The sequence below is a fragment of the Nestor notabilis genome, unplaced genomic scaffold, assembly GCF_000696875.1.
Source record: "Nestor notabilis isolate BGI_N333 unplaced genomic scaffold, ASM69687v1 scaffold14178, whole genome shotgun sequence".
In the NCBI taxonomy this organism is placed as follows: Eukaryota; Metazoa; Chordata; class Aves; order Psittaciformes; family Psittacidae; genus Nestor; species Nestor notabilis.
Genome location: NW_009938837.1, coordinates 42,930 through 68,387, shown reverse-complemented (window position 1 = coordinate 68,387; position 25,458 = coordinate 42,930). Strand labels below are relative to the sequence as shown.

The 25,458-nt window shown below is 36.3% G+C and overlaps 1 protein-coding gene across 1 annotated transcript in view; it reads left to right on the top strand.

Annotated features, from left to right (window-relative positions):
- The first annotated feature begins 232 nt into the window (after positions 1–232).
- The window catches only part of LOC104409630 (regulator of G-protein signaling 12-like), a 48,960-nt gene continuing 23,734 nt past the window's right edge, over positions 233–25,458 (top strand). Inside the window, exons 1-7 of the mRNA XM_010019552.1 lie at positions 233–971; positions 6,577–6,598; positions 14,209–14,378; positions 17,558–17,650; positions 18,829–18,972; positions 22,962–23,141; positions 24,370–24,523. Of these exons, the coding sequence (XP_010017854.1) occupies positions 915–971; positions 6,577–6,598; positions 14,209–14,378; positions 17,558–17,650; positions 18,829–18,972; positions 22,962–23,141; positions 24,370–24,523 (820 nt within the window). The 5' untranslated portion in view covers positions 233–914. The remainder of the gene's footprint in view (positions 972–6,576; positions 6,599–14,208; positions 14,379–17,557; positions 17,651–18,828; positions 18,973–22,961; positions 23,142–24,369; positions 24,524–25,458) is intronic.

Here is a 25,458-nt window from a genome sequence, read left to right as displayed (position 1 = left end):
GTTTGCAATTCTAGTGTTTATTTTTTCCAGAAAATTGTATTCTGATTGCTTAAAAATAATAACAGCAATGAATGGTTTAGATGCTATTGCTACTTACTTGTGAATAGCAGTAAACTTCATGAAATCTTACACTTTCCATATACAGTCTTTTGAAGACACTGCTGTCACAGGCAAGTTAATAGCACTTCCCTCTTGCATTACAAGTAGCCTATTTTGCTCTCTGTTCCTGAGGGGCTGTGCACAGAACTGCCTTGACATCAGTTGAGCACAGGCTCAGGAATCAAGGAAGGAAGGGAGAATATCACTTGGTTTCTGGAAGGAGAATTTTGTCCTTAGTGACAACGGGCTGCTCCTGGCTTTAACCAAATATGCCAGGTTTCCTTGTACTGCGGATTTTTACAAGCAATTTCTAGTGATAACCACTGAAACGTTAAGCAGAATAGACCGTTTGAGGTCCTACTTTATTCTGGCTTGCATTATGTAAACCTCTGAAAATAGTGGTTTACTATGTAAATATTTCTGTAACTAATGTTAGGGTGATTAACTAATGTTTTCCTGAAAACTGTCTTGGAAATCTGTTTTTATCGGATACAGGACTATCACACAAGTCATCGTCATTTCATTTTCCTGATTTGTCATAGGAAACGTTTTAAAATACGATTGGAATGATTTATACAAAATGATCTAGATTTTCTGGTGAGAGATAATTGAGATCTAATCTGAATCCCTGACGAACCACAGCTTCCTGCATTGGCCTGTTGCTATGGGTAACATAAAGGGAGTAAAATAGAACTTCATACGAAATGCCTTTAAACTTTACTGGCATGTACAGGCATGGAACAGGATTGAATTTTTTAGTTTAATCTTTGAGAAGCTGGTGTGTTGAGGAAATGTTTTTTCCCTATTAAGTGAAGATGAATTTAGGAAAAGTACTGTTAGGAAAAATAACTGCCGTTTCTTACGAAGAGCGGGTAAGTGATATGAATTATATTTAGCTAAAGCAAGGCATCGTTGCAGTGAGAAATTAGAAGAGGCTATTGTTATTGGCAAGAAACTAGAGAAAAATGTTATCAGCTTCAGGATGCTTTTTGCTTAGCCTTTAAGCTTTTTTACTTTAAAGTGATTTAGTTAAAATTCCTTTGTAAATGCAAACATTGTGTTTCATTATCGGAGAAAAGGGAAGCTTATTGTACCAACTAACAGTCAGATTTTGAGATGTATTTGTAAACTGTGCCCAATATGTGTAAAGCTAAAAAAATCAGTATGTTTATAATCTCTACCTGTCTTTTAATTCTGTGCAATGTATTATGTATATACTTTCTGTACCATTACATCAATATTATATCTTTAGGTAAAACTGTATATATGTTGCATATGTCTTTCTCAAAATAATTTTAGGGATGGATTTGGCATTTAAGGCACTGTTTATATGTGATAAGATTGGTTTTGTTTTGGGTGGAAAGTTGAACATTTATTTCTTAAAGGAATTCCAAATGTCTCATTGTTTACAGTTCATATATTGTTTTTATAGACTTAAATATTTGACAAAACCTGTAACCTTCAGAGAAGAATGTATGCAGCAAAATACTTGTACAGTAGTTGTACTGTATTTCTTTTATCCTTTGAATTCTTACATCTATAATACTTCAGTATTAGCTGTTATAAATGCACTTATTTGGTGGTAGAGAATTGAAAAGACAAATTATGTAATAGCCCTCCTAGAAGTGGCATTCTGAAAGGGCATCCTTCTCACAGAAATCTAAGTCATGAAATTAATTGCAATAATATTTTGAAATGAGGATAAAATACTATAATATTACTCTAAGATTCAGGTGAGAAGTACATTTGAGAATATTTTCTAGGAGGAAAATCTAGCAATAGTTCAGAAGTATTATGGCTTTATTTTTTTATTTAAAATGTTAGAACAGTGTATATCATATTTTGAGACATGATCTCCCTCCCAGAGATCATTTGAGTTCATGGTATTTGTACAAAGTTCATGCTGTAATGTATTTAAAAGGATAAAAATATGTGCATGTAATGTAAGTCCTGGAGTAATGTAACTGAAGATCTAGGGACCTGATCATAATTCATACCTTGGCAAAAGAAGAAGTTGCTTCAGGTGATTTAATAAGGAGTTTGAACAAAACTGGATGCAAGCAGACAGTTGACTGAGTGATAGGCTTTCCCTGAGCTAAGTGGCAGAATGTTTGAAAGTTGGCTATTTGTGTTCACTCTGTAAATGTTCAGTGCTTCATCCCTTAAAGAACACAAGTTCCTCAAACTTATTTTGTATATTGAAATCATATGGGAAAATCAGTTTAGGAGGCTGGTGGAGCTAGGTATGCTATTCCAAGGGGAAAGGCTTAATTACAGGGGCTTTGTAAAACAGTGTGTGTAGTATAATATTGTGCTAGGCAAAACTAACATATTCTGAAGGCAGCAGTCAGATAATTCTTTGCATGCAGCAAAAGGTTGATGCCTGTATTGGAAGAAAGTGTACTTTTAAAAGGGCACAGAGAAAGGTCATATCGAATCCCTTTTTCTCTGAATCTTTTTGGATGCCCAGGAAACAAACAGGTGTTTCTGTTCAGTTTGTGATTTTGTCATTCTTGGGGTAGGAGAGAGGAATATGTCTTCAGTCTCCTAATAGATTTTATCCCTCCACATCTCAGAAGGAGTTGGAAATAGATAAAAGTCTTTTTTGCCTCAGGAAGGCACTCGCCCACATTCGATTAGCACAGATGATTTCATGTTGCTTCATTTATTGCTAAGGCCTGGCATTTCCTAGTATGTGTCACCCCTCCTGGTGTCCGCATATTTCCCTTTGTTCTACTCAAGTACTTGAGCATGACTTTGACTTGAATGACAAATCTTGAGGTAGAGAAAAAGGACATTTTTGGATCTGTGTTATCTGGGTATTCTGTACACATGGATTTATTTGCTCTGTGTAATATCTGGGACATAGGTAGGGTATTTTTTTTGTTTTCTGCATGATGTTTTTATGATAGACTTTGACAGTACTTAGTTACTTTCTTGGGACCTGATCTGTGTACAATGGAACTAAATGAATTTTTTGGATAAGAGTTTTTGTCAACTGAAAGATGTCAGACTAGTTTCGTGCAGTGGTGCACACATCTAGCAGGTTGTAGACCATGAAAGATAAAAGATTCAGGATGTTTCAACCTTATCAATTATTCTCCTTTATGCCTTCTCTCCCTTTGTACCCTGTTGTTGGTGCAAGATACTGTGTTGTCTGTTTTTATTCTGGAAGAAAAAATAATGTACTCGCAAAGTAGTTTTCTTCTTGATAATTACTGTAAGCTTGTACTCTTTAGATTTGTTGCAAGCAGATTCTGAATATAACATCAAAAAACTCATGGGCCCTTCTGGTTTTTCTGTGTAGCAAAGAGATGTACAAAGAGAAATTATCATGTTTTCTCTTAATCAGAACTTTATGTTATCTAATATATGCTGGTGCATTTACCAGTTTACAGAGACCTGAAGCATCTTTTGTGGTGTGTGATAACTGGAAAGCCACTGTTCAGCTTGCTGGCCCTGACACTGAGCTCCTCACTTGGATCACAGGGATCACGATCTTGCCTTGAAGTCTGGAGGAGAGTTGCATCCTCCAGCCTTGCCGGGGTTGTGTGTGTGCCTGTATGCTTCAGCTGCTAATCCAGCTGGATGAGCAAGCAAAGTTCCCGTGGAGAGATAACACTTGAAGACATTTTAGTTTTCCTAAACTAGGTTTATTTTTTACATTTTGGTAATTTGTTTCCATCAGGCTTCTGACATACACCATGGCTTTTTCCTAACCCGATTTGGAGGTCAGGGTAATTTGAAGAATTGATTTCAGTACTTACCTGGTTGTGAAAGATTTGATCATTGAATGCAATTAGATTTTATCTCTAGATATAGTTCATATATACATTCATAAAATGAATACATACATGTCCTGTCATTTGGAATGAAATACTTAAATACTTTTTCTTTAATATTCATATTAGCCCTAGCAGGCATGGGGTCATACCCTGTCCTTCCTTATCTTTTAGAAATGGCTACATACAGGAACTGTTTAATTTTATAGTTTTTTAGTACATATGGGTTTTAATAGGTAGTTGTTAGTATGTATGTGGTGTTAAATTTCATCAAATGATCGGACATTATAGGCATAGTAGATCAAATTTTGTCCTGAAGAGCCTCCAGTGGTGGTAAGCGTGAGTACTGAAGAACAAAAAACAGCCCCCAACACACAGTGAATTTTTAAAATGAGATCATCATAGTATTTAAAAAAATCTGGTCTTGCAACTTATTCCTTTGGACAAATCTAGACAAGTTTCAGCTGAACAGTTTAGAACAGAAACTGCTTTGTCTGGTTATGGATTGCATGCAGTTTCTGACAGGTTTGTATTTCTAAGATTTCTAAGTACTCATAAACATGTTTTGAACATAATACTGTGAATTCTTACACAGTATTTACAAGCTTTAGTTTCTAGCTGATTTTGTTGAATTAAGTGGATTTAATTCAGTTGCGTAGATGAATTTAAAGAAATGTTCTTCTATTCTGTGATCTACAGAAGTAAACTGTAGTATTTGAAATATCTAAATAACACAGAAGTAGGTGGTTGATATTTTGATAGGAAGTTCTGTTCTTCATATGGGTACTACTTTTAAAAAAAGGTTTAAAAGTAATAATTAGGCCTTGCAAGGAGAGATTTTAAGATGTTGATATATGTAAGGTAATGCATATTAGCTAGAGCATTTAAAACAAACACACAGACCCAACCCGTGGTGTGTAGAAAGCTCACTGCATGAAGTTATGCTAAATGGATTGAGGTAAAACTGTATCTCATTGTCCATAGAACTCAATTAAGTGGTACTATTAGTGTAATGCTTGAGCTTTTCTATGAAATCACACCATTTTTCCTTTAAAAAATGATATTTCACAATTGTTAACTTCCCAGTTTTTGGAATAAAAGTAGTGTAATTTTTTACTATCGTGAGAATCCTATTCTTTTTAATTCATAACTTTCAACAAGAAGAATTATATTTGATGTTTGAATATAGATTCATGAAAACTGCAAAAGTAAATGACCATTCCTAAAATGTGTATAGTTTGAAAGTATTCTTATTTTTTTCTGTCTAATGTGCAAACTGATACTATTACTTGACTTTGAGTCATCCTTCTTTTCATTGTTTGAGTAATGACATTGAGATTGTTTATTCATCAACTGTTCTGTACAGTAGGTGAATAAGAAATTAGAAGCAATCATATTTATAATACAGATTTCAGTAACATAAATTAAATTTTCTAAATTACAAACATGAATTATGTTACAGTTTCTGAATGCATAATACGCTTGCTAGACTTGTGTGCAAAGTAGAAGTAGGAAAGATGTCCTAAGCCTCACTGAGGAACTGTACCCAAAACAGAAACACTTTTTTGATACCTGAAACAGCACTATAAAAAAAGTGAGAGGCCTGGATACACTTTTGATTATATTATTATGCTTCACAGATTCAGAAGCATTGATTTTTGTGTAGTTAAGGAAGAAGAGCCATCTTTTTTTTAATCGTTTCCATGAAAGATGTATTTGTGTTTATCTGAACTAGCATTAGAGTAATAATGTCAATAGAGACTAATTCAGACTTGCATCGAAAAGTAGATCTGCTGCTGATGTGAATGGTGAGGACACAACAGTTTATAGTAAGTGCTGTTCTTCAGATAGTGTTAACAACAGTGTGAGATCCTGCAGTGAAATAGAAAATAATCATTGTTAATAGCCATTAGAAATCAATAAAAATGTCAGTTGTCCTTCCAGTCTTTCACTCAGTTGAGTGTCAAGGTATAAGCACTGGAGTACATGTGTGGGAAGTGGTCATCTACTTGGTGTTGCAGAAATGGTAGCTGCCTTGAGATAATTTGTGATCAAAGATGAGAAGTTTAGGGTAGATAAGTACATAAACTTTGGCATTTTGCTAGAAGACTATTTGTCTTTGAAAATTTGCTATACTAGTACAGGTGGTGAGGAGTTCTTGCCTAGCTTATTGGAAACACTCTTAACATCCTTTTAGCTCTGTGGAAGTCAGAAGTGATTGGGAGGGCAAGTTTTCAGAGTCATCTGACAGACAAAATGTTGAATTTTAATTTTGATTCCCCATATCTCTAGCTGTTGCAGCAAAACAAAGTATATGAGGTGTTGTTTTCATTTTAAGTCTTTGCAGGTCAGTTTTAAGATACCTGCTTTCTCACATACACCAAACGATTGACTCTATTCATCTAAGAAGGACTGTTGGAAGCAGTGTGGCTATTCACAGCAGGAAGTACTTTGTGCAATAAATACTAGTGAGATCAAGTTCCAGGACAGTGTTTTAAAGGCCTGGGGTGAATTTCATGGTGGGGAGGAAACACCTATAAGAAAGTAAGAGCTGGTTTCTTTAGATTTTCCCCTCATGTTATCTGTTGTTAACAAGATGATAAAAGTAGCTAGCATTTCAAATACTATGTGAAGCTCAGAGGTTTCTAATAACATGAAACTTAAGTAACACTTATTTTTCTCTTTCTTATTGCAGTCAGCAACTGTTTCTGATGGAGGTAAGCTAAAGCTTGTTTTTACTTTTATAATGAAAAAGAATCAATTTTCCACATTAAGCAATACAATATATGGTAAATAAGGTGACATATTACAAGATGGGAGTCCAAAGTGGCACAGAACTCTGAGCCTTCTTTGGGAATTGTGCTAATGAAAATACTGCAGGATTATGTTCGCATCCTTTCGCTGATTCATTTGCATAATTTTTTGGTGGCACATCTTTATATGCATGTTTTTATTGTAACTAGGCTTCATTCAAACTAATAAAGAGGCAAAGCTGGTAGACTTTTGTATAATTGGATGGTAGATAAAATCTTGGTCTCTGTTTTATTGTTCTTTACGTGTGCTGTTTGCTTTTGAAGAGATATGCTCTAGCTCCTAAACTATAAGCTGTGTTGGTGCAGGTTGAGGTTGAAATATCTTTGGGGAGTGATGCATTTTGAGAAGGGGGTAAGTAATCTAATACTTGGAAAATCCCAGCATGGAGGTTCTGCAGTTCTGGAATACTTCTAAGTAAACTCCTCTTTATGTCAGCTAACCTTGTTTGTTTTGATTTTCATATAGCTTTAATGTTTTAAAGGACATCCACTCTTTGTTAAACATTAGAAGATGATTTCTCTGAATCTTTGAAGTTAATTGAAACAGCTTAAATACGCTTCCTTAATGGAATAAAGGAATCTGTATAGTTTGGGTTTACAGGAGATGGCTTTTCTCACTTGTCTTGCTTGGCAGGGGTTGGTTCACTAGATCCTGCAGAGAAACTCACATACATGTTTTTATGTTTGCTATTCTTTGACAACAGTACCAGACAGTTTTATGATATAAAAGGGCAACAATCTGTGTTGTCCCACTGCAATGAAATCAATGAAATATTTTGAAAGGTAAAGATTTTTTTTTCTATGTAAATGCAAATTTAGCAATACTATCCACAAAACTCCACTGTACCCTAATTTCTGATTCCTTGCAAAATTTAAACTTCAGAACTTGTAGTTTTTACTGACTTATTTTCAGTTATTCCAATATGTTTTTTGTATTTCATTCCAATTTCATTTGTGTGTTTTCACAATAAATTTTATACAGTTTTGTGAAGTAATGGAATCTGAAGGCCATGTAGGTTGCAGAGGTGAAGATCTGGCAATAAGTTATATGCATTTTTCTGCTGAGTTGTATGACCTATTTTTTCAGCTAGTGCTGAAGGTTTAACATGGACTCTCTCTTCATTGTTAAATGCTGTATCAGAGGGGGGGATGTAATTTATGTAAAAAGTGGTAGTTGAACTACACTGAGTAATATTAAATCAATGCTTAAGAACCTAGAAAGTGGATTGGAAAAATAAGAACCAGAGAGACTGCAACCTGGAAAAGTGAAATGAAATAAAATCCTTATTAGTTTCATTTAGAGCTGCATTGAGAGAATAGCTCTGATTGATTTCTGAATTACATTTTCAGGCTTTCACTTTTATCGAATATGTCACAGCACTGAAATTTTTTCAATCTTCACTAATATCACTAATTCATTAATAGATCCACAGATTTACACATTTTAGGGCATGTCTAGATTAGAGAAATTTTCACTAGTGCAACTATTAATATAATAGTCCATAATTCCCTTCCTAGTCTAAATTTTAATGTTAGTATTTGTATGTATAAAATCATAGAATGGTTTGGGTTAGAAAGGACCTTAAGGTCAACTTGTTCCAAACTCCTGCCATTGGCAGGGATGCCTTCCACTCGATCTGGTTGTTCTAGGTCCCATCCCGCCTGGCCTTGAACACTGCCAGGAACTGGGCAGCCACAACTTCCTTGAGCAGCCTGTTCCAGTGCCTCATCACTGTTGTGCTAAAGAATTTCTTCCTTATACCTAACCTAAATCTCCCCTCTTTAAGTTTAAACCCATTGCCCCTTGTCCTATCACTACAGTCCCTGATGAATAGTCCCTCTCCAGCATCCTCGTAGGCCCCATTCAGATACTGGAAGGCTGACATATAACTAGATACTATAAATACCGTTGTTAAACTTTAATCTGGGAAGGGAAATTTATGTGTAAAAAGTAATTATTGTGTGTTTATATACATCCCTTCAGTAAAATAGGAGGCATGACAGCTCCCTGTACATTTTCTTTCCGAGGTCAATGAAGCCTCATGTCATATGGCTTGTATTTCATTAGAGCCAGGCACTGGGAACCATCTACCTCTTGATGCATTTACTTTACATGGTAACTCAGCTGGCACAAGGCTGGGATGCCAAAATTGTACGCCTGGACTTTGCAAGATAGGTAATGTGTAAAAGATACAGGTAGTTGAATTAGTGTTGTTTTCAGAGATGCCAACCAGTAGCAACTCTTAACTGTAATTGATTTGCTTAATGAATTGTAGGCAGAATGCAAGCTGTGATAATGTTTAGATGCAAGATCACTGCTATGGATCAGCACCTGTGCTGTAGAATCACAGAAACCACTTTATGTTACTACAACAACCTGTAATTAGTTGATTTCTCCTACTTCCCATCTTGGAAGCTGTCCATTCCTACTGCCTGTAGGAATAGTGAGAGTGTGTATGCAGCACGCAGCCTGTGGCTGATGTTTTGAGCACTGTGCAATCTAAATCATCACAGGGGATGGTCAGTAGTCCCCAGCTAATGTCTGACTTTGGCTATTGATGCCTAGATGACACTTTACCTTGTCTAGAGGGCACCTTTACATTGACCTTAAGGGAAAACCTTAAGGTCAAAGGACATAAAATAGAACTACATGATCATTCATCTCCCAGATAGACATGTGGTGAGGTATTTGAGCTACTGAGAATTTCTAAGTCAGTTCTTACCTGCTGTTCCCTGCAGAGATCGGTTCCACAAAGCTGATCTATTATTTCCAAATGCTTGTGTTACAGACACTATGTGCATGTTTTTTTCCTAAGATACTACTTTGCTGTAGTTTCTGCTGCTTTTTGTTTTTAATGTTCATCACCTGGAAAGAATTTTCATAAGGAAAAGCATTCTTAAAGATTTTTTGAAAGGAATCTGATGTTTACAATGATAAATAATGTAAAGCTGTATTCTAAAAAGTAACTCAAGAAGGCAGAGCAAAATACCTGCAACAAAGCACAAAATAAAACAAAACACTATTCATGCTTTTTTACACTATAAATAAAGATGGATTATCTCCTCCAACAGGTACATGACTTATTTGTCAGTTATGTTGGCAGCACATGCCTGTGTAGCTGTGTTCCACTGTAACATAAATAATTCAAGTTCCTTTAGCAGCAGTGGCCGAAGGTCTTTTCTTTAAATTATTTAGGTAGCATTTTATAATGCTTTGTGTTAAGTATACTATTGCTTTCTTCTGCTTGAAGCCATGAGGGTAAAGAATCAGTTTGTTTAGAATGGTGTCATAGACTACCAGGAATTGCTGGGGGGGAATGTGCTAGCTTCCCTTATCCCAAACTTACAGAGGAGCAATGTGCCGTACAATAAGGCTAATCTGCACCCAATGGGTTCTGGGACGTTACAGCTGAACTTGGTATGGATTCAGAAGGATGGCTTTCAGTGAATGCCTTGAAGTATTTGATTAAGTGGCACCACAGTGGTTCTTATCAGCTTTATCCAGGTAACGTATTGAGTGATTTACTGGATTATCGTAATTATATGAATGTATGCATTCTGATGATTACAAGTGATACGTGTAGCTTCTCACAGTGATAAAAGGCCATAGAGGGTTGAAAAATATATATGGATTTTATAAACAGATGCATACAAAAGTATCCTTAATTAATTGTATTTGGACTTCTTAGTATGACTTAAACAAAACCTTCAGAGCCGTCTTATCCTGAATATTTTCAAGATTTTAGTTGATTATATGCCTACATTTTCTTACTGCTATTTTTGTAAAATAAATGTAATAATTTATGCACTGAATGCTGTCTAAAATATGGGGTTTTGAGGATTTTTAGAAAGCATTCTGCATCAATTCTGTATTTGAAGAGGGCAATAAATGAAATTGAACGAGTTTGCACAGGAAGCAGTACTTTCTTGCTAGGTATGGCGGTTCTCGGAGCAGAAATAATTATAGGTCTCTCAGATGTGGGATGCTTGAGTAAGGAGCCCCCTTTTACAGGTACTATAAAATGAGTTGGTACTTCCACACAGTAAGGAGAAAGGAAGGCAGGCATCAGGAAACTTCACAACGCTGCTAAGTTGTGCATGCACCTGAGTTGGGATTTTTACAGTAAACTCTGGCATCCTGTGGTTCCTGGTAACTGGTTTTCTTTTTTTAAATGCTTCACAAGAAGCAGTAGGTGGCTTTGCACAACAGCCTTGTGGTTACAACGTTTGCGTGTGGGAATCTGAGCTCCTGGTTTCCTCTAATGATTATCACAGTGCTCATTAGAAAAATACGTGACTGAGTTTTTTTTTTTCCTGCTTTCCAAAGGTGGGCTGTGTATACCTCAGAATGCAGGAGTTGTGAGAGTCAGGAAACCTGACACTGAAGTCTTAGACTGGAAACATTCCTCCGCAAGAGTAGCGAAGCAGGACTTACAGCTTATGTGGTCTTCATGTAAGCATAAATTGGATAAATTGTGTATTAGTGTTATAGCTGGTGAGTTTTTCTTCCTGTCTGACCTTTCTTTTTCTCTGATGTACCTGCACTAGGCTGTAACTGTTTTAATTGCAGCAGCTATCTATGTGGAAAAGAAATTAGAAAAAACCAAGCATTTTCTGGGAAACAACCATTTTCTGCGTTGTTTTCAGGTTGACAGGTATACCCTTCAGGAATCTACAGATTTTAAAAGCAAACAGCCTTGTGATTGCCTTTTTGCTTTAAGGGGAAACAAAGCAGTGTTAGGGTTAAGTATGAACTCAAACAGGTCTTTCTGAAAAAAATCTGAATTAGCTAAATAAAATCCACCAGAGCAGAGACAGTTTACTGTGAGTAATCCCTTAATGCTGCTGTAACACATTGAGAGGACCTGTGCCAGTAGCTCTCAAAGTTGTGGAAAATGCAGTCTGATTTTGGTTCATTTGTTTTCATGGGACCTCCAGAGTGGGCAGCATATAAGAGGCATGAGAACCCAAGGTAGTTTAGAGCAAGCGTAACTCTGACAAGCTAGAAAGCAAGCAGCTGCTAGCAGTTAAAGGTAGTTAGCAGTCACCCACTGGTGTAAACAGTCAGACTGTAATAGCAGCTTGCCTGCCAAAGGGAAATTGAACAGCCACCACTTGGAAGGAGGAAGGTAAAGTTGACCTGCTAATGACTGCTGGGCATACAACTGTTTTGCAATCCCTTCTGAGTCCTAAGGTGCTGTCACTTATGGATTTACAATTGACCACTTTGTGTGGCTACTCCCTAATTTCCCTCTGTCAGGCAAGTAGATTTAAATGGTTTGGGTTGTGGGATGAGTTTAACTCTGATTTTGCCTGAAAGGAACTAGGGAATTCTCATCATTGGAGAACACTGGGGATTGAACCCTCTAAGAGTGAGGCAGTATCTGAAACTATCCCAGATCTATCAAGAAGTTAGTGTCTATTTATATCCTGGACTGTAAAATAAAATGTATCCCCCTGCAGAGTTAAAGCAAAATATTTCAGATGAGAAATTGAGATATCATTCTCTTCAGATTCACATTAGCTTCTTTCACAATAGTTTCACTGTGGTGACAGGTATTCTCTGATGAAGCTGAATTGATTTGGTTATAGTCTTTCATATGTCTTAAAGGCAAAAAGTATTTGTTACAAGAAAATGTGGCATTATTTGCTGAGTGCTTTTAATTAGTTTGAATTTATATGATGATTAGGCAAAGAAAAATATTTATATACCTTATGTGTTGTTATGGTCCTTAAATGTTATCCTTATTGAAAATATAAAGTCACATTTTCATTCTTCCCTAACCTAATTCTGTATCTTTGTCTTATTTTTGTCTCTAACAATAGCTTTGATCATAGCAATTCTCAGTAGTTGACTCTTACATCTTAGTAAATATTTCCAAGCTACAGGATAAATTTAAAAATCGAGTTTCAGAACTTTTTTAAAAAAATTATCTTATCTTTACAACTATTTTATAACTTTTTTCCTAATCGTATATCTTTGAATGGTCCTTTTATCAAAATTTATACTTCTAGGGAGGTATACAAAACATTCTATGCAGTAATGCTTTGTAATGTAGAAGTTGGAAACGTGAAGTGCCTTGAATATATATAAGAGAAAAGGAGATCTCAGGAGGTCTTATAAAGTAGTAATTTTGGAGAAATTACTCCTTGCTTTAGTTAGTCCAGGTACTTAACTGAGGAAGATAAATAGCAGTTAAAGTGTCCCTGTGAAGAATAGGCCATTTCTTACTGGTTGTGAATTTGCTTTCTCAATCAGTTTACATTTACAGCGAGCTGTACATTTGCTTTTCCATTTGGCATAGAGCAATCAAAGATACCACCTACTATTTGCTCACATCAATTACTACTAATTTTTCAAATAATTTAATGTCTGCTTTTTTTTTTTATCCCGTCATCACAGAATCGCAGCCAGTGTGGCATCTCTCTAGCAAAACTCCTGCTAAAAGCAGGGTCCATTATAAGATCAAACCAGATAGCTCAGGGCTTAATTAATTGTGTCTTAACAATTAATTATACTTTGTATCACTTCTGTGAAGTGTGTATCTGTGAGTACAACTATACCAATTTTACATTTGCGTTTACTGAGAGATGGAGAGAGTGGTGGTTTCTAAAAGGTCATGCAACAAATAAATGGCAAGTTTGTGAATAGGAGCCTATTATCCACCGTTCCTTCTTTTACTTAGAGCAGCCATTTCTTTCACTTTTCCACTTTCATGAACAGGTGGTCACTTTAAGAATATTTTTGTGCATATTCTGTCTACTGGTATGTGATAAAGATGATGTGGGGTTAATACTTGAAATTATTGGTTAGGCTGCTGCGCAAGGTTGTGTTTTCCTGACTTCTTGTTAATTTGTTTTCAGAATAAAAAAGCATTTCTGTTTTTTTCAAAATCTAAAGAATCTGGTAATTTCTCAGCTTCCGACCCCTAGATTATTGCACTACGTTGGCTTGAGTCTGGAAGGGAGTAACAGATTCCTGTTCTTATCAGAAACCATAATAAATTGATACCTCTACATGCTGTGGATAAGGAAGGCAGCTATTACTACCTCATTTTCCTTAGTGTCCTTTTCCTTAGTTGACTCTTTTCCTAAATTTTCGGTATTTAACTGGAGTCTTTCCATGAAAACCTTCGGAGTTCCTGTTTAAAGGAAGGTTTGCCTTTCTTGGTGCAGTCCATGGGCTGAGGAATGTAAGCACAAAACTTTGTCTGAAATACTTTATTTTGCGAAGCAAGAAAAAAGATTTCCTTTTGTGCCTGCCCCTTTTGCTTCTGGCAGGGGATTGCTTTGAAGACACTCATTTGATTTTCTTTGCAGTGGAAAAGAAGATAATTGAGAGATGTTTGGGGTTGTTTTTTCTATGCAGATGCTCCTAATAAAAGAGGGGAGGGATATTTTGAAGTCTGCACCACTGTGAGCTTGAGCAGGAGGTGTGATAAATCCAGTAAACAATGCTGAAGACTAAAAGTGAGTAATCCTTTATTGACAGATTTGTTCATTCTTTTTAACAGAGCTGAATAGTACTGATCTAAAAGACTGCATCAGTGAAAACAGCCTCAGTAGCAATGCTAGTCTTCCCAGTGTTCAGAGCTGTCGACGACTTCAAGAAAGAAGAGTTGCAAGCTGGGCTGTTTCATTTGAGCGTCTTCTTCAGGATCCTATTGGTGTTAAATACTTTTCAGTAAGTTTTGAGGGACAGTAAGATGCCTTCCAAAATACCTGATACTGCTGCAGTAATTTTCCTGTCTTCTATCTTCTTTCCTGACACCATCCTTACATAGGACAAGAGCTAGGAGTTCATTCTTACACAGTTGTTAGCTGAGCATGTTTCGAAGTTTAAATTGGTTCACAGTTGAATGAGTTCGTAGTAATACACATATTGCCATGCATTTCTGGATAGTGAAAGTCAAATAAAAATGGAAGCTATATTTTGCTTTGTACCTGAGCTTTTAGGAAGCTTCCATGTTTTGTAAATAATTACATTTTGTTATATTTGTATCTTTAGCCTTTGTAAAAAAAAAAAAAAGGCAGCAGTTTCAGTAGTTTCCCAAGAATTGGTAATATATTCACATTTACCTACTGAAATGCTAGAAGCCACGTAGAAGATTTTTTCAGTGATATAATTGCTTGTTTTCCTACAAAATGTTTTTTAGAAATATTTTCTGGAAGCAATCATGGTAGCTAAAAGCATTGTTAAAGCTGCAGCTTGCAGGATAGCGCAAAGCATGAGTTAAGCTTCCTCACAGCACATTTATGAAGTTGTAAATACCATGATCTCTGTTTTATATGTAAGGAAATTATGGTGTATACATTTTTACATTGTTGTACTGAGAGTGTATTGTGGGTTCCAAATGCGTTGCACAAGGGCAGCTTGTGCTGACCAGATAGTTTTCGCAGAATGAATGTAAGGAAACCCATGGTGTAGGAGATGTAGAACTCAGTAACTGGAACCTGCAGTAATGCAGAAAGACTCCTTTACTTGATACAAAAATATTAAAATATCAAAATGATTAAAAAGCAGACTTCCATTGTTACTGGTGGGAGGACCCAAAGAACACATCAACAGTGAACATCTGAGGAAACAGAGATGATGAAAGCAAATAATATGTCCTGGATATTATATTCCCTGTCTTTTAATTTTTCTTAGCAGAGTAGCCCAAGAATTATTAGCATTTTTGCTTAGATACTGACACTTCTCTTCAGGCTGAAAGAAAAATTTCTATTCTGACCTGATGTTAGAGTCCACCTGAAAAATTATGTGGTTAGTGGCAGTGCTACTGGAAGTTTAGTTGTCTTTTCTAATTACTTTTAAGCCATCAGTAACTTACTTAAGTGTACTTAAGAAATACTTGCAGTAATTTTTCAGTACTATGAAAGTTCAAAACTTCTATTAAAAAATGAGAAAGTAGCTAATGTCATTTGATTAAATTTTCATACTGAAAGGTTAAGGTTACATTTCATTTCAGCAGAAGGCAACCTCAGGTATTCAGGAAGTTTAACTTTTTCACCCTATTTTGTTCCAATTAGAAATTATTTTTATAAACATTGCAAAAATGCATGTGTTAAATACCCAGTCTAAAGAACAATTAGGGAATGTTGAAATCTATTGTGTGCACCACCATTTTCTTGAGGCTGGGGGGAAATCCAGACCCATTGCTTAGATTCACTTGAAACCTGACTATTGTAACACTGCACAGTTACAGATTTCTGCCAGTATTCAAGAACACTGAAGCATCAGCATTTAATTCATGATTACATAGCAAGCATCTTGGTGCATTTGGGACTCAGCATAGGCTTTTCCTGAGGACAGCTTTGTCACAGAGCAGGAAATACTCTCTAAGAAGAAGAGATTTTGCATGTTTTGCAAATACTCATATTTTGCATAATAGTCTGGTGATTAGAGCAGTCATCCAGGAAGTGAGAGACCTGATTGCAAGTTCCCTCCTCAAGTGGTTCAGAACAACATTCCCAGCTTCCCAGCCATGTGTGACAACTGCTAGGCTACTACATAATGTTCCAGCAGGGGCACCACTCAGTTTTCTTGATGAAGCTGAATTGTACAGCCAGCTGTGCTCAAATCATGTGTCCTGAAAGAAAGCAAGCAGGAGATTGTAGTTTCATAGTGAAGGCACTGAGTGAGGAAGTAGGCAGTTGGGTTCCAGTTCCTGCTCACTAATTTAATTCTCTTTTAATCTGTAATTTTATGCAAAATGCAGAAATGTCCCCTGACTACTCTCTGGATTGTCTTTAATAGATTTGATGTCTCAGGTTGGGTACATGAAGAACTTTTAGTTTAAAATGAGAGCTTCCTACTAGATTTAGACTCCCTGTGTTGTAGTTCCTTAGTTGCTTTCTTACAGTTGGACTCCCTAAACTCTGTGCAAGTCTTAAAACATAAACAGTTAAGTTTTAAGTATTTCTGCAATGATTCCTCTTACACTGCATTCTGAGACTTCCTTGGATGTTAAGGAAGCTTGAGTGATACCAGTATGACACCTGAAAGAAGATCGTGCCTTGTGGGCTGACTTAGTATTTCCAATGAAACACCGATACCTAAAGCTCTGAAGTATAAACAAGCTCTGTTCCAATTACGTGAGTGCCTAGATAATATTTTAGAGGACCAAGTGAATTTTTTTATTTCTTTCCCCTCCTTCCCCCAGTGGTTAAAACACGTTCAAGAAAATATATGATGAGAGAATATTATATTATACAGGTCTGAATCGGGGGCAGTTTGTGGTTGTACAATTTCCCAGGTGAATGGGATCCGAAGTCTTCATTTGGACTTTCGGATGCTATAATGTAAATGTCCTGATTATTGTATTGTCCTAGGAGATATTTTTCCCCCCCCTCTAAGTGTGTATTTTCCAAGGAGAACCCATGTAGCCACGTCAGCAAGCAGTGATAGAAGACTTTTTGTAGTTGCAATGTGATGCAGAAAGACACTAATAAATACAGAATTGATTATGAGTACTGCTTGATAAACATCTACTCTATTTTACTAGTAGAAAGGCGATTAAGAATAGCTGTTTTATAGTGTAATTTTAAAATGTTTTATAAATTAGTTATATTTATGTTAGAAGTTCATTCATATGCTACTTAACACGAAGTTTCAAACTTTGTATATGCAAATGATTTGATTGCAACTTCATGAATTCTTCTCAATTGTATACATTAAAAGGACATGAGAAAGAAGAGGGGCACTAGGCATATATCAAATAGGCATTGACTTTTACTTTAGAAGAAAACTAGACTGTGATACTGACTGAAATGTCACTATTATGCAAACTTACCACACATTATGTTGTTTGCTATGGCAAGGAACTTTCCTCTGGACATCTGTTTGTTCTTTTTTTCCTCCAGGAATTTCTGCGGAAAGAATTTAGTGAAGAAAATATTTTATTTTGGCAGGCCTGTGAATATTTTAACCATGTACCTGCACATGATAAAAAGGAGGTAAGTCAGTGTTGCTTCTTCAAAAATTGTGACTTCTTCAAGATTATTGAAAGTTTTAGAGCTGTGGTTGATCTTTGTACTGTGCCTTCACTGGAACAGAGTTGGAGGCTCAGTCTAATTTTCTCAGTCCCCTGGGAGTACTGTCCCAGATTGAAGATGTTGGATATGTTTAGACTGTGGTGAAGTGTGGAGTTAGCTCTATAAAAATGAGCTAAGGTTTGCTGGATGTTGAAAAATGGCTAGCTGCAGTTGCTCAGTGCAAGGGACTGCAAAGCAAGTTAATTTAGCGTTTCAAGGATAGGTGAAAATTAGCCTCTTGTGCTTTTTCAGCTAGACTGTTGTCTTCAATAGCCAAAATGCTGTGTTTATAACTAAGATATACCTGCTGTCGTAGTGTAATCACACTTGTTCATAAGTTATGAGAATCTCCATCTCACCCTTTTAAGATAGTCCTACATTGGTCAGGCAGTTTTGGTGAAGCCTGTGTTTTGTGCAGATTGTCAACGCTTCTGTCTACACCACAGCCAAGTCTAGTCAGGATTACACTGTGGAAACACTTTAATTTTCCATGTCCCTCTTTGTTCTTTTGTGGTCCATTGAGGCTTTTCCCCTACTTTCTTCTGTCTTTGAACAGTATGTTTTCTGGATGCCACTCTTGAGGGCTCTGAGCTGGGTTTGGTGGGGTTTTTTTCTCACTATATCCAGAATGTGGGTGTTTCAAAGTAAACAAGTTAAAGATAGGACATGAATGTTTTTTTACAGTAAATATTCATCTATATACTTACCTTTTTCTAACTTCTAGAACTTGAAGCTCAGAGGGTTTATTTAAATAGTAACTGTTATGTAAAAGGTCTAAAATCTAAAAAAAAATCTATTCTCCTTGGCAAGACAGCATTTCATGTTCTTCGCTTTTGTTATTTTCATAGTTTCATAATTTGAATTTTTATTTTGATGGCAACTTTTACTGCTTAAGAAATATTTCTTGAATATTTGTAATTTTAAAGAGAAAACCCTACTTATATGCCTAAAACTAACAGAAGATGTTAAGTAAAAAATGCTTATATATGAAGGAAACTGGAATGGCTGTGTATATTTAGGGTAGAATATATCAGTGTAAGAAATGCCTGTCTGAAAATATGGTTTTAAGACAAACATACATTTAGCATTTTTTTCTGTAGCTTTCTTACAGAGCTCGGGAGATCTTCAGTAAGTTCTTGTGTAGCAAAGCTACAACCCCGGTTAATATTGATAGCCAGGCGCAGCTGGCAGATGATATTCTCAATTCTCCGCATCCTGATATGTTCAAGGAACAGCAACTTCAGGTAACCATTGAAAACATGACTGCTGTCCGGTTATATCAATTATCTTTTCCCTTGAAGTACTTTAAAATCTATAAAAGTAGTTTCACATGCTGTATGTTTTACTATGTATAAAAAGACATTGTAGTCAAGATGATATAGATTCTGTTAGCAGAATAGAAAAAGGCTGTATAAGGGAAGGCTGCTTGACTTGGTTTTGTGTATGTGTAGAAAATTGCCGTTAACTAAAAAATAATATGAAAAATACTGTTATTGAAATGAAGGTTTAGTGCAAGTAAATAATTCCATGTGTTGCAACACCATTGCATATGGTGTTTGCATATGGTTGCTTATTCTTCTCTATAGTGGACAGTTGTTTACCCAAATAGTGTCTAATTTTGGTTAAAGTGGTTTGTAAAACATGTCTGTTGTGTTAAGCGAGTCCTTCCCATATGCTATAATAGAACTGTCAGACAAAGAGCTTGCTAAAACTGCTGGTGTCTAAAGACCTCTGAAGTGGATGTATATTAATGTTCAGAAGAGAACAGTTATGTAACAACAGGATAAATTGTGCATTTTCTGTAGAATATAAGTTTCTTCTTTATTCTCCTAAGTAATCGCTTTGGTAACTCTCCCACCCTAACATTGTATTAGTAGAAATAATTTTGAGATCATGTTATTTAGACATCTAGAATATAGGTTTAACTGCATAAATCTATAATTTTGTAATTATAGATTATATAAATCTATAAATTATAATTCAGTTATGCAGATTTATCTGCATATGATATGAAGCAGGTCACAATCTTAGTCTTTGTGCAGCATCAGATCACATGCTTTTGAGACAATCTGAGCAGGTGGGTATACTACCTCCCTCCATCTGTGAAGTGGAGATAGAAAGGTAGGTCTAATTGCTGGTTTAGTAGCTTCCAGCACTACATCTACCCCCAGTTCGCCTACCAAGGCCTGAGGCTTCTGTGTGAATTACCAGTCACAATCTTCATAGACATTTTTTCATGCATTCTTCATCTTGGTTTTGTGGAACCCATGCCTGAATTTTTTGGTGGAGCAGAAAGTGTTCTTCTGAGCCTGGTGGCTTGGCTGGTGCAGGTCTTCTTCCTTCTTTGTAAACGCCTTGTCCTTAAGTTGGAGGGCTCACGTGTTGGGTGAAAACGTTGCTGTGAAGTGCTGCTGCGGGTCTAATCCCAACCATGTGGCTGTGTGGACCTACCTGCTTATCTCAAATTGTCCATGCCTCTGTAGTTCTCCCATCAGATCCCTCAGTCAGACCTGTTCCTCACACTGAAAAATTAGGTGAAACAGGCTGAGAGTTACTTCTGCCAAAGTAAATGCACTTGGAGCTATGTGTGCCTGCCAGTTGACTAGCGGTGTGTTGCCTGGCTGAGGTCAGTGCTGGGTCATCAGCTGTCTTTATGGCCCTTAGTATCTTGGTTTCTCTAAGGGATAAAAGTCATGGTGGTGACACCATCTTTATAATGCAAAAGCTGTGCATTTGTGGTGTTTGACAAGATGTTTTAGATTTCAGCACTGAGCATAGTGTGGTCTGTGGCGGTCATCAGATAAGTGTTATATGATGATTGAGAACAGGGAGTGTTGCTGTAAGGCTGTTGTGGATTTGCAGAAGTGTGTGTGGGAAAGTGCCTTGGAAGGCATTGCTGAGGCTGGTATCTTTCCAGCTCTGCCTGTTGGGAATGCTGCTGGAAGTTGCTTTCTGTCCATAGCCTGACAAATATGGCAGTGGATGCAGCCAAAACACCTAGTAAGGCTTTCACTGTTTTCTGAGAACAAGAACAAGCATTTTGAGTGTTTCTGGATGCAAGACAGTGTAGGTCACTTGAAGATACTAAAATAAGAATAAAAAATTATTTACTTCATGTAGAGTTGCATAGGTATATGTACATTTTTCTACCCTTGCTTATGTGTAAAGTTCCAATTATGATTTTTTAAAGATATATTTCTTTTTCTAATTTCTAAGAACAAGAAATAGCATCTGCTAGATTTTTTTCCAAATAATGATGATAATAAAGCTAGATATAGAAAATTGGAGATGTAGTGTGGGCTAGCAACATACTAGGGCAGGTGATGGTCAGCTCAATATAAATTAGTTAACCTGCCATCACTCTGTCCAGGAATGTTAAAAAGTTGGAATATTTTTACTGTATTAAGTATACTTAAATCTGTGGACTTCCCATCTCTGCAGTAACTCTCTTTGTGTCTCCTTTAATCTTCTGACCTAGCATGGAATAGTAATTTTATCATCTTCTGGTGCTAGATTCTGAGATAGGAAGCAACTCTGAAAAGCTTTGGTTTTCATCCTGAAATTGTATTAAATTTAAGGTATTAGTACTAGCTGTGCTGTGGAATCATGTCATATTTTGGGGTCACAGATTGCATTTAGCTTAAAATACAGTGATTTGTCAAGAAGTGTAAGTTTCATTTTTCTTAAGAACTCTAAAAAAGGTGAAGTGTTTTATATTTTTGTTAGCCTAATTTTTGCATCTGTGTTGGTGTTTGCAGACTGTACTTACCATTTCTCCCCAATAACTCTGCATCAGCAGTGCATCTATGAGTCCTTGAGATTGAGGCATTTTGATGTCTTGTAATTACCCCGCTGTATTTAATGCTGTTTTGGCACTATGCCACAGTATTATTCTTTGAGATCAACAGAATATAAGAGATTTTTCAAATCTGTATGTATCATTGTGTACTGAATAATCTGTTGAGCCTTGGCCTGAAGACTACTTGTGCTCTGAAGCTAGCTGCCTTTTTCAGTTCTGCTTGCGTACCTGTAGTCAGAGAAGGATTTTATTTTTCATAGCATGAGATGAGAGAGAGATTCCCCTTTGTGAGCAGTTTTTCAAGTGACATCTTTCATCTTTGACACTGGATTGCCTCTTTGACATTGCACTGAGGACACATCAGACTTTGTGCTGAGCTGTTCCAGCAGGTTAAGCTGGTAAAACTAACCCTACAGAAATATCTTTTTCATAGCTTACCATGCAGAAAACTGCAGTAGAAGGCCCCAGAAACACGACAGCACCTAAGTGCAACTGGGAATATACGGGGAGGGGGAAGGCAAGACTGTGGAAGTTGGCATTCGGTTTGAATTAGGTTTCTGTTTTGCTGCAGGATCAAATTCTCTCTGCATTATCTTGCTGTTTGCCAGAAAAACTTTAGACTTTAATGTTTGTTGAGATTGGTGTCTTTGCACAACCTGAAGAATGATTTCCATCTGCAACTGGGCCACTGTGACTTAGTGATGGACTTCCCTGTAGACTCTTGGGAATGCCATAAACAGTTGTGTGGCCCATACCTTACTTCGCTTTTAGGGAATTTGTCATGTCCAAATGTCATTTCCATGGCATTCATACTGTTTTTTCAGATCAAGTGAATAACTGGAGAAGATATAAAAGTAGAACTATGGATTCACTTAAAACAAAAGGTTTGCAAAACTGGAACAAGAAATTTAAACATTGTTTAGCGTTTAAGAGAGAACTTCTCTTCCTTTACTTTCATGAAGTTAGCTTTGGCTGAATCAGCCTCAGACATTTTCTTCAGGCCCAGTACAGAGCTGCTTCCTTCCTATGTAGTTAAGGACAAATGTTGGTCTTGCCCAGAGCAGCCGTTTTATGTAAACAGTTCTTTTTCAGGGTCTTGATTTTACAGCACCTTGATTATTGAATCTTCCAAAGATATTGATCTTTTTCCCTTGCGATTGGTCACATGAACTTTACATGATACCGCTCTCAGCTTCTCATGCTCTTTGCACAAAACATAACATTTTTCTGAACCTCTGCTAAGGGACTAGATCAAATTATGTTTCACTTTAAACTGGTGCAGTGTATTTAACCAGGTCTAAACAAAGTCATGCCTACTGCTGTGTGCAGGTTATGTCCTAAATTTCATGGGTGTTTGCTGTTGTGAAATAGCTTCATTTTCTTGATATGTTAGTTAAGCTTATGTAACCATTATCCACTGCGTTTTCATTTCAGATATTTAACCTGATGAAGTTTGATAGCTATACTCGCTTTCTCAAATCCCCGCTGTACCAAGAATGCATCTTAGCTGAAGTCGAAGGTCGTCCTCTTCCAGATCCGCAGCATGTTCCCAGCAGCCCCACCTCTAAACACAGCGTCAGTTCAGAGAAGTCCAGTATCACAACACCAAAAAAGGTTACCTTTGTATTGTTCTTATCTGAAAACTGCATTCTTAAGTACTGTTTTTAAAGTTCTTTAGAAGATCAAAGATAATATATAAAAAACATTGAGAGTATTAGTTTAACAGTGCTGGCAAATAGAATTGCAAAATCTTGATGTACTTTGGAAAATACTGAATCCACACTTTTGAATCGGATTTCTAGCTATGGACTTCCTGAATATAATTTTGGATCTCTGTTATTTAAATAAAATGAAAAATGAGAGTTATTTTAATGCATCAGTTCAGAAGATAATTTTGGTTGAACGTTGGGCTTAAGATGTGATATTTTAACCTTTGCTGAGAGCAGGTATTTTATCAGAAGGTATTGGGGAAAGGCTTAGTCTAATCTAACTCATCTTTGGAAAGGATAGTTTTTTAATTTCTTAGCCTCTATTGCAGTAAGATAATTCTGTGTAAACCAGATACAGTTACTTAAAATTAGACCAGTAGTATTACTGATCTCCTGAAGTTATTTAGAGTTTATTTTTTCTTCATGTAGATAATACCACCATAGTATTACATAACTGCATGGGTAAATTATAACTTTGCATTTTTCATGTCAATCACTACACATTAGCCCATCTGCTATTATGTATTTTTATGACTAGGAACCTTTTTAAAAGTAGTATTTTAAGGAATACTTGTATAATCTAACAAGAATAGCTTGTTAAAAGCAAGTTTACTTTAATATCAAATATTTCTGACATTTGTGTTCTTCAGCACTAATAAATACTTTGATTATACATGTACATGTTAAACAATACTTTTTCATTGCCTTTAAATGCAGTTCATGATCAGGCCTAGCCTAGGAAAACTATATGAAATACTGAAATGAAATTCTGTGTTTTAAAAGCAAGGCAAATGGCCTTTCCGCATTAACTTAGGCATTACTGGTGAGCTGTGGAGAGTTCTTTCATATTTGTGGGAGCTTTCCATGGCTTGTTTCCAGCTACTGTTTTCTACTCCCTACCAAGTAGCATATTTCCATCTATGTATTTCCTTTTATTTCCACTGAGAGGTTTTTTGAGTTTTGTTTTTTGCTTCTGAGGGGGATGCTGGCACATACGCTTGTGAGTGGGGTAAAGACGACAGCTAACCTGACCATCACACTCTTCTTTTGGGAAGAAGCGTGGGAAGGTTTATTTTAGATAATATACTTACAACTGTGATCCAACCAATGGTTTAATTTTGTTTCGGTGACAGTTAAGTGGTAAATCAAAGTCAGGAAGATCTTTAAATGAAGAGTCAGGAGAGGAAGACACTGAGAAGAAAAAAAGGGGAACATTTTTCTCATGGTCAAGAAGTAAGAGTTTGGGGAAATCACAGAAGAGAAGAGAAAATGGTGATTATCCAAATGGTGAGTAATCATGTTCCACTTTGTTTCAAAGTTGTTTCAGCAGTGAATGTGACTAATCTCATAATGTTTAGTTTCAGTCTAAGTGCATCCTTGGGTGTGACAGAGGGAAGAGAAACTGTCAAGTCAGAAGACCATAGTATGGCTAATATCACAGGAAGTTTTGTGGAAGCAGTTGTACAAATAAATAGATGAAAGTATGAAAATATTTAAATTCGTTTTTATTGACTTTCAGGAGTCTTTTTTTCCTGATTTTCAGTGGACTCTGCTTTTCTGTGTGCTGGAAATTGCTTTTTCAAGCAGAGAACTACTGTTTTCATAGTAAGATAATTTCAACTCTTTACAGAGAATTTCAGTACATGCAAATAGTACCCCAGTTACAGCTATTTGAAAATTCCTTCATCTTCTTTACTATCTGTTTCTTTCTTTTGTTAGTACCACACAGGTATGTTCACTTTTGAACACACTCGCTACCTGTTACCACCTTTCCTGATTAAAATAATAAAGGAGTCAGAGTTGGGAAAACCCTTGTAATCTGCTGTTTTGTTACTTAACTATTCGTGAGTGTTTAAGGAAGAGTTCCTCTATGAAAGCACCTGTACATGGCCTCTAAAGGAAGAAATGAAAGTTTTACATTAACTCATTCCATTGAGTTAAAAATAATACAGAAATTCCACTGAAGAACTAAATGTGGATCATATTGTTATTGTGGTTTCTTCTTCTCTATTTTCTAGTACAGGCCCAGACCCACAGGATATCTTTGATCATGTGGATAGTTTAAGTGTTCTCATTATACACACATGTGAAAACACATCAGAGGCATTTGCTTTATTGCACAGTATGAAGATTTGGTAATATTTCCTTTAATGAAAAACATTGTTTTTCTGACCAGAGGAGTGTATTCAAAATAGCTTTCTGTATTATAATAAATAATCAAA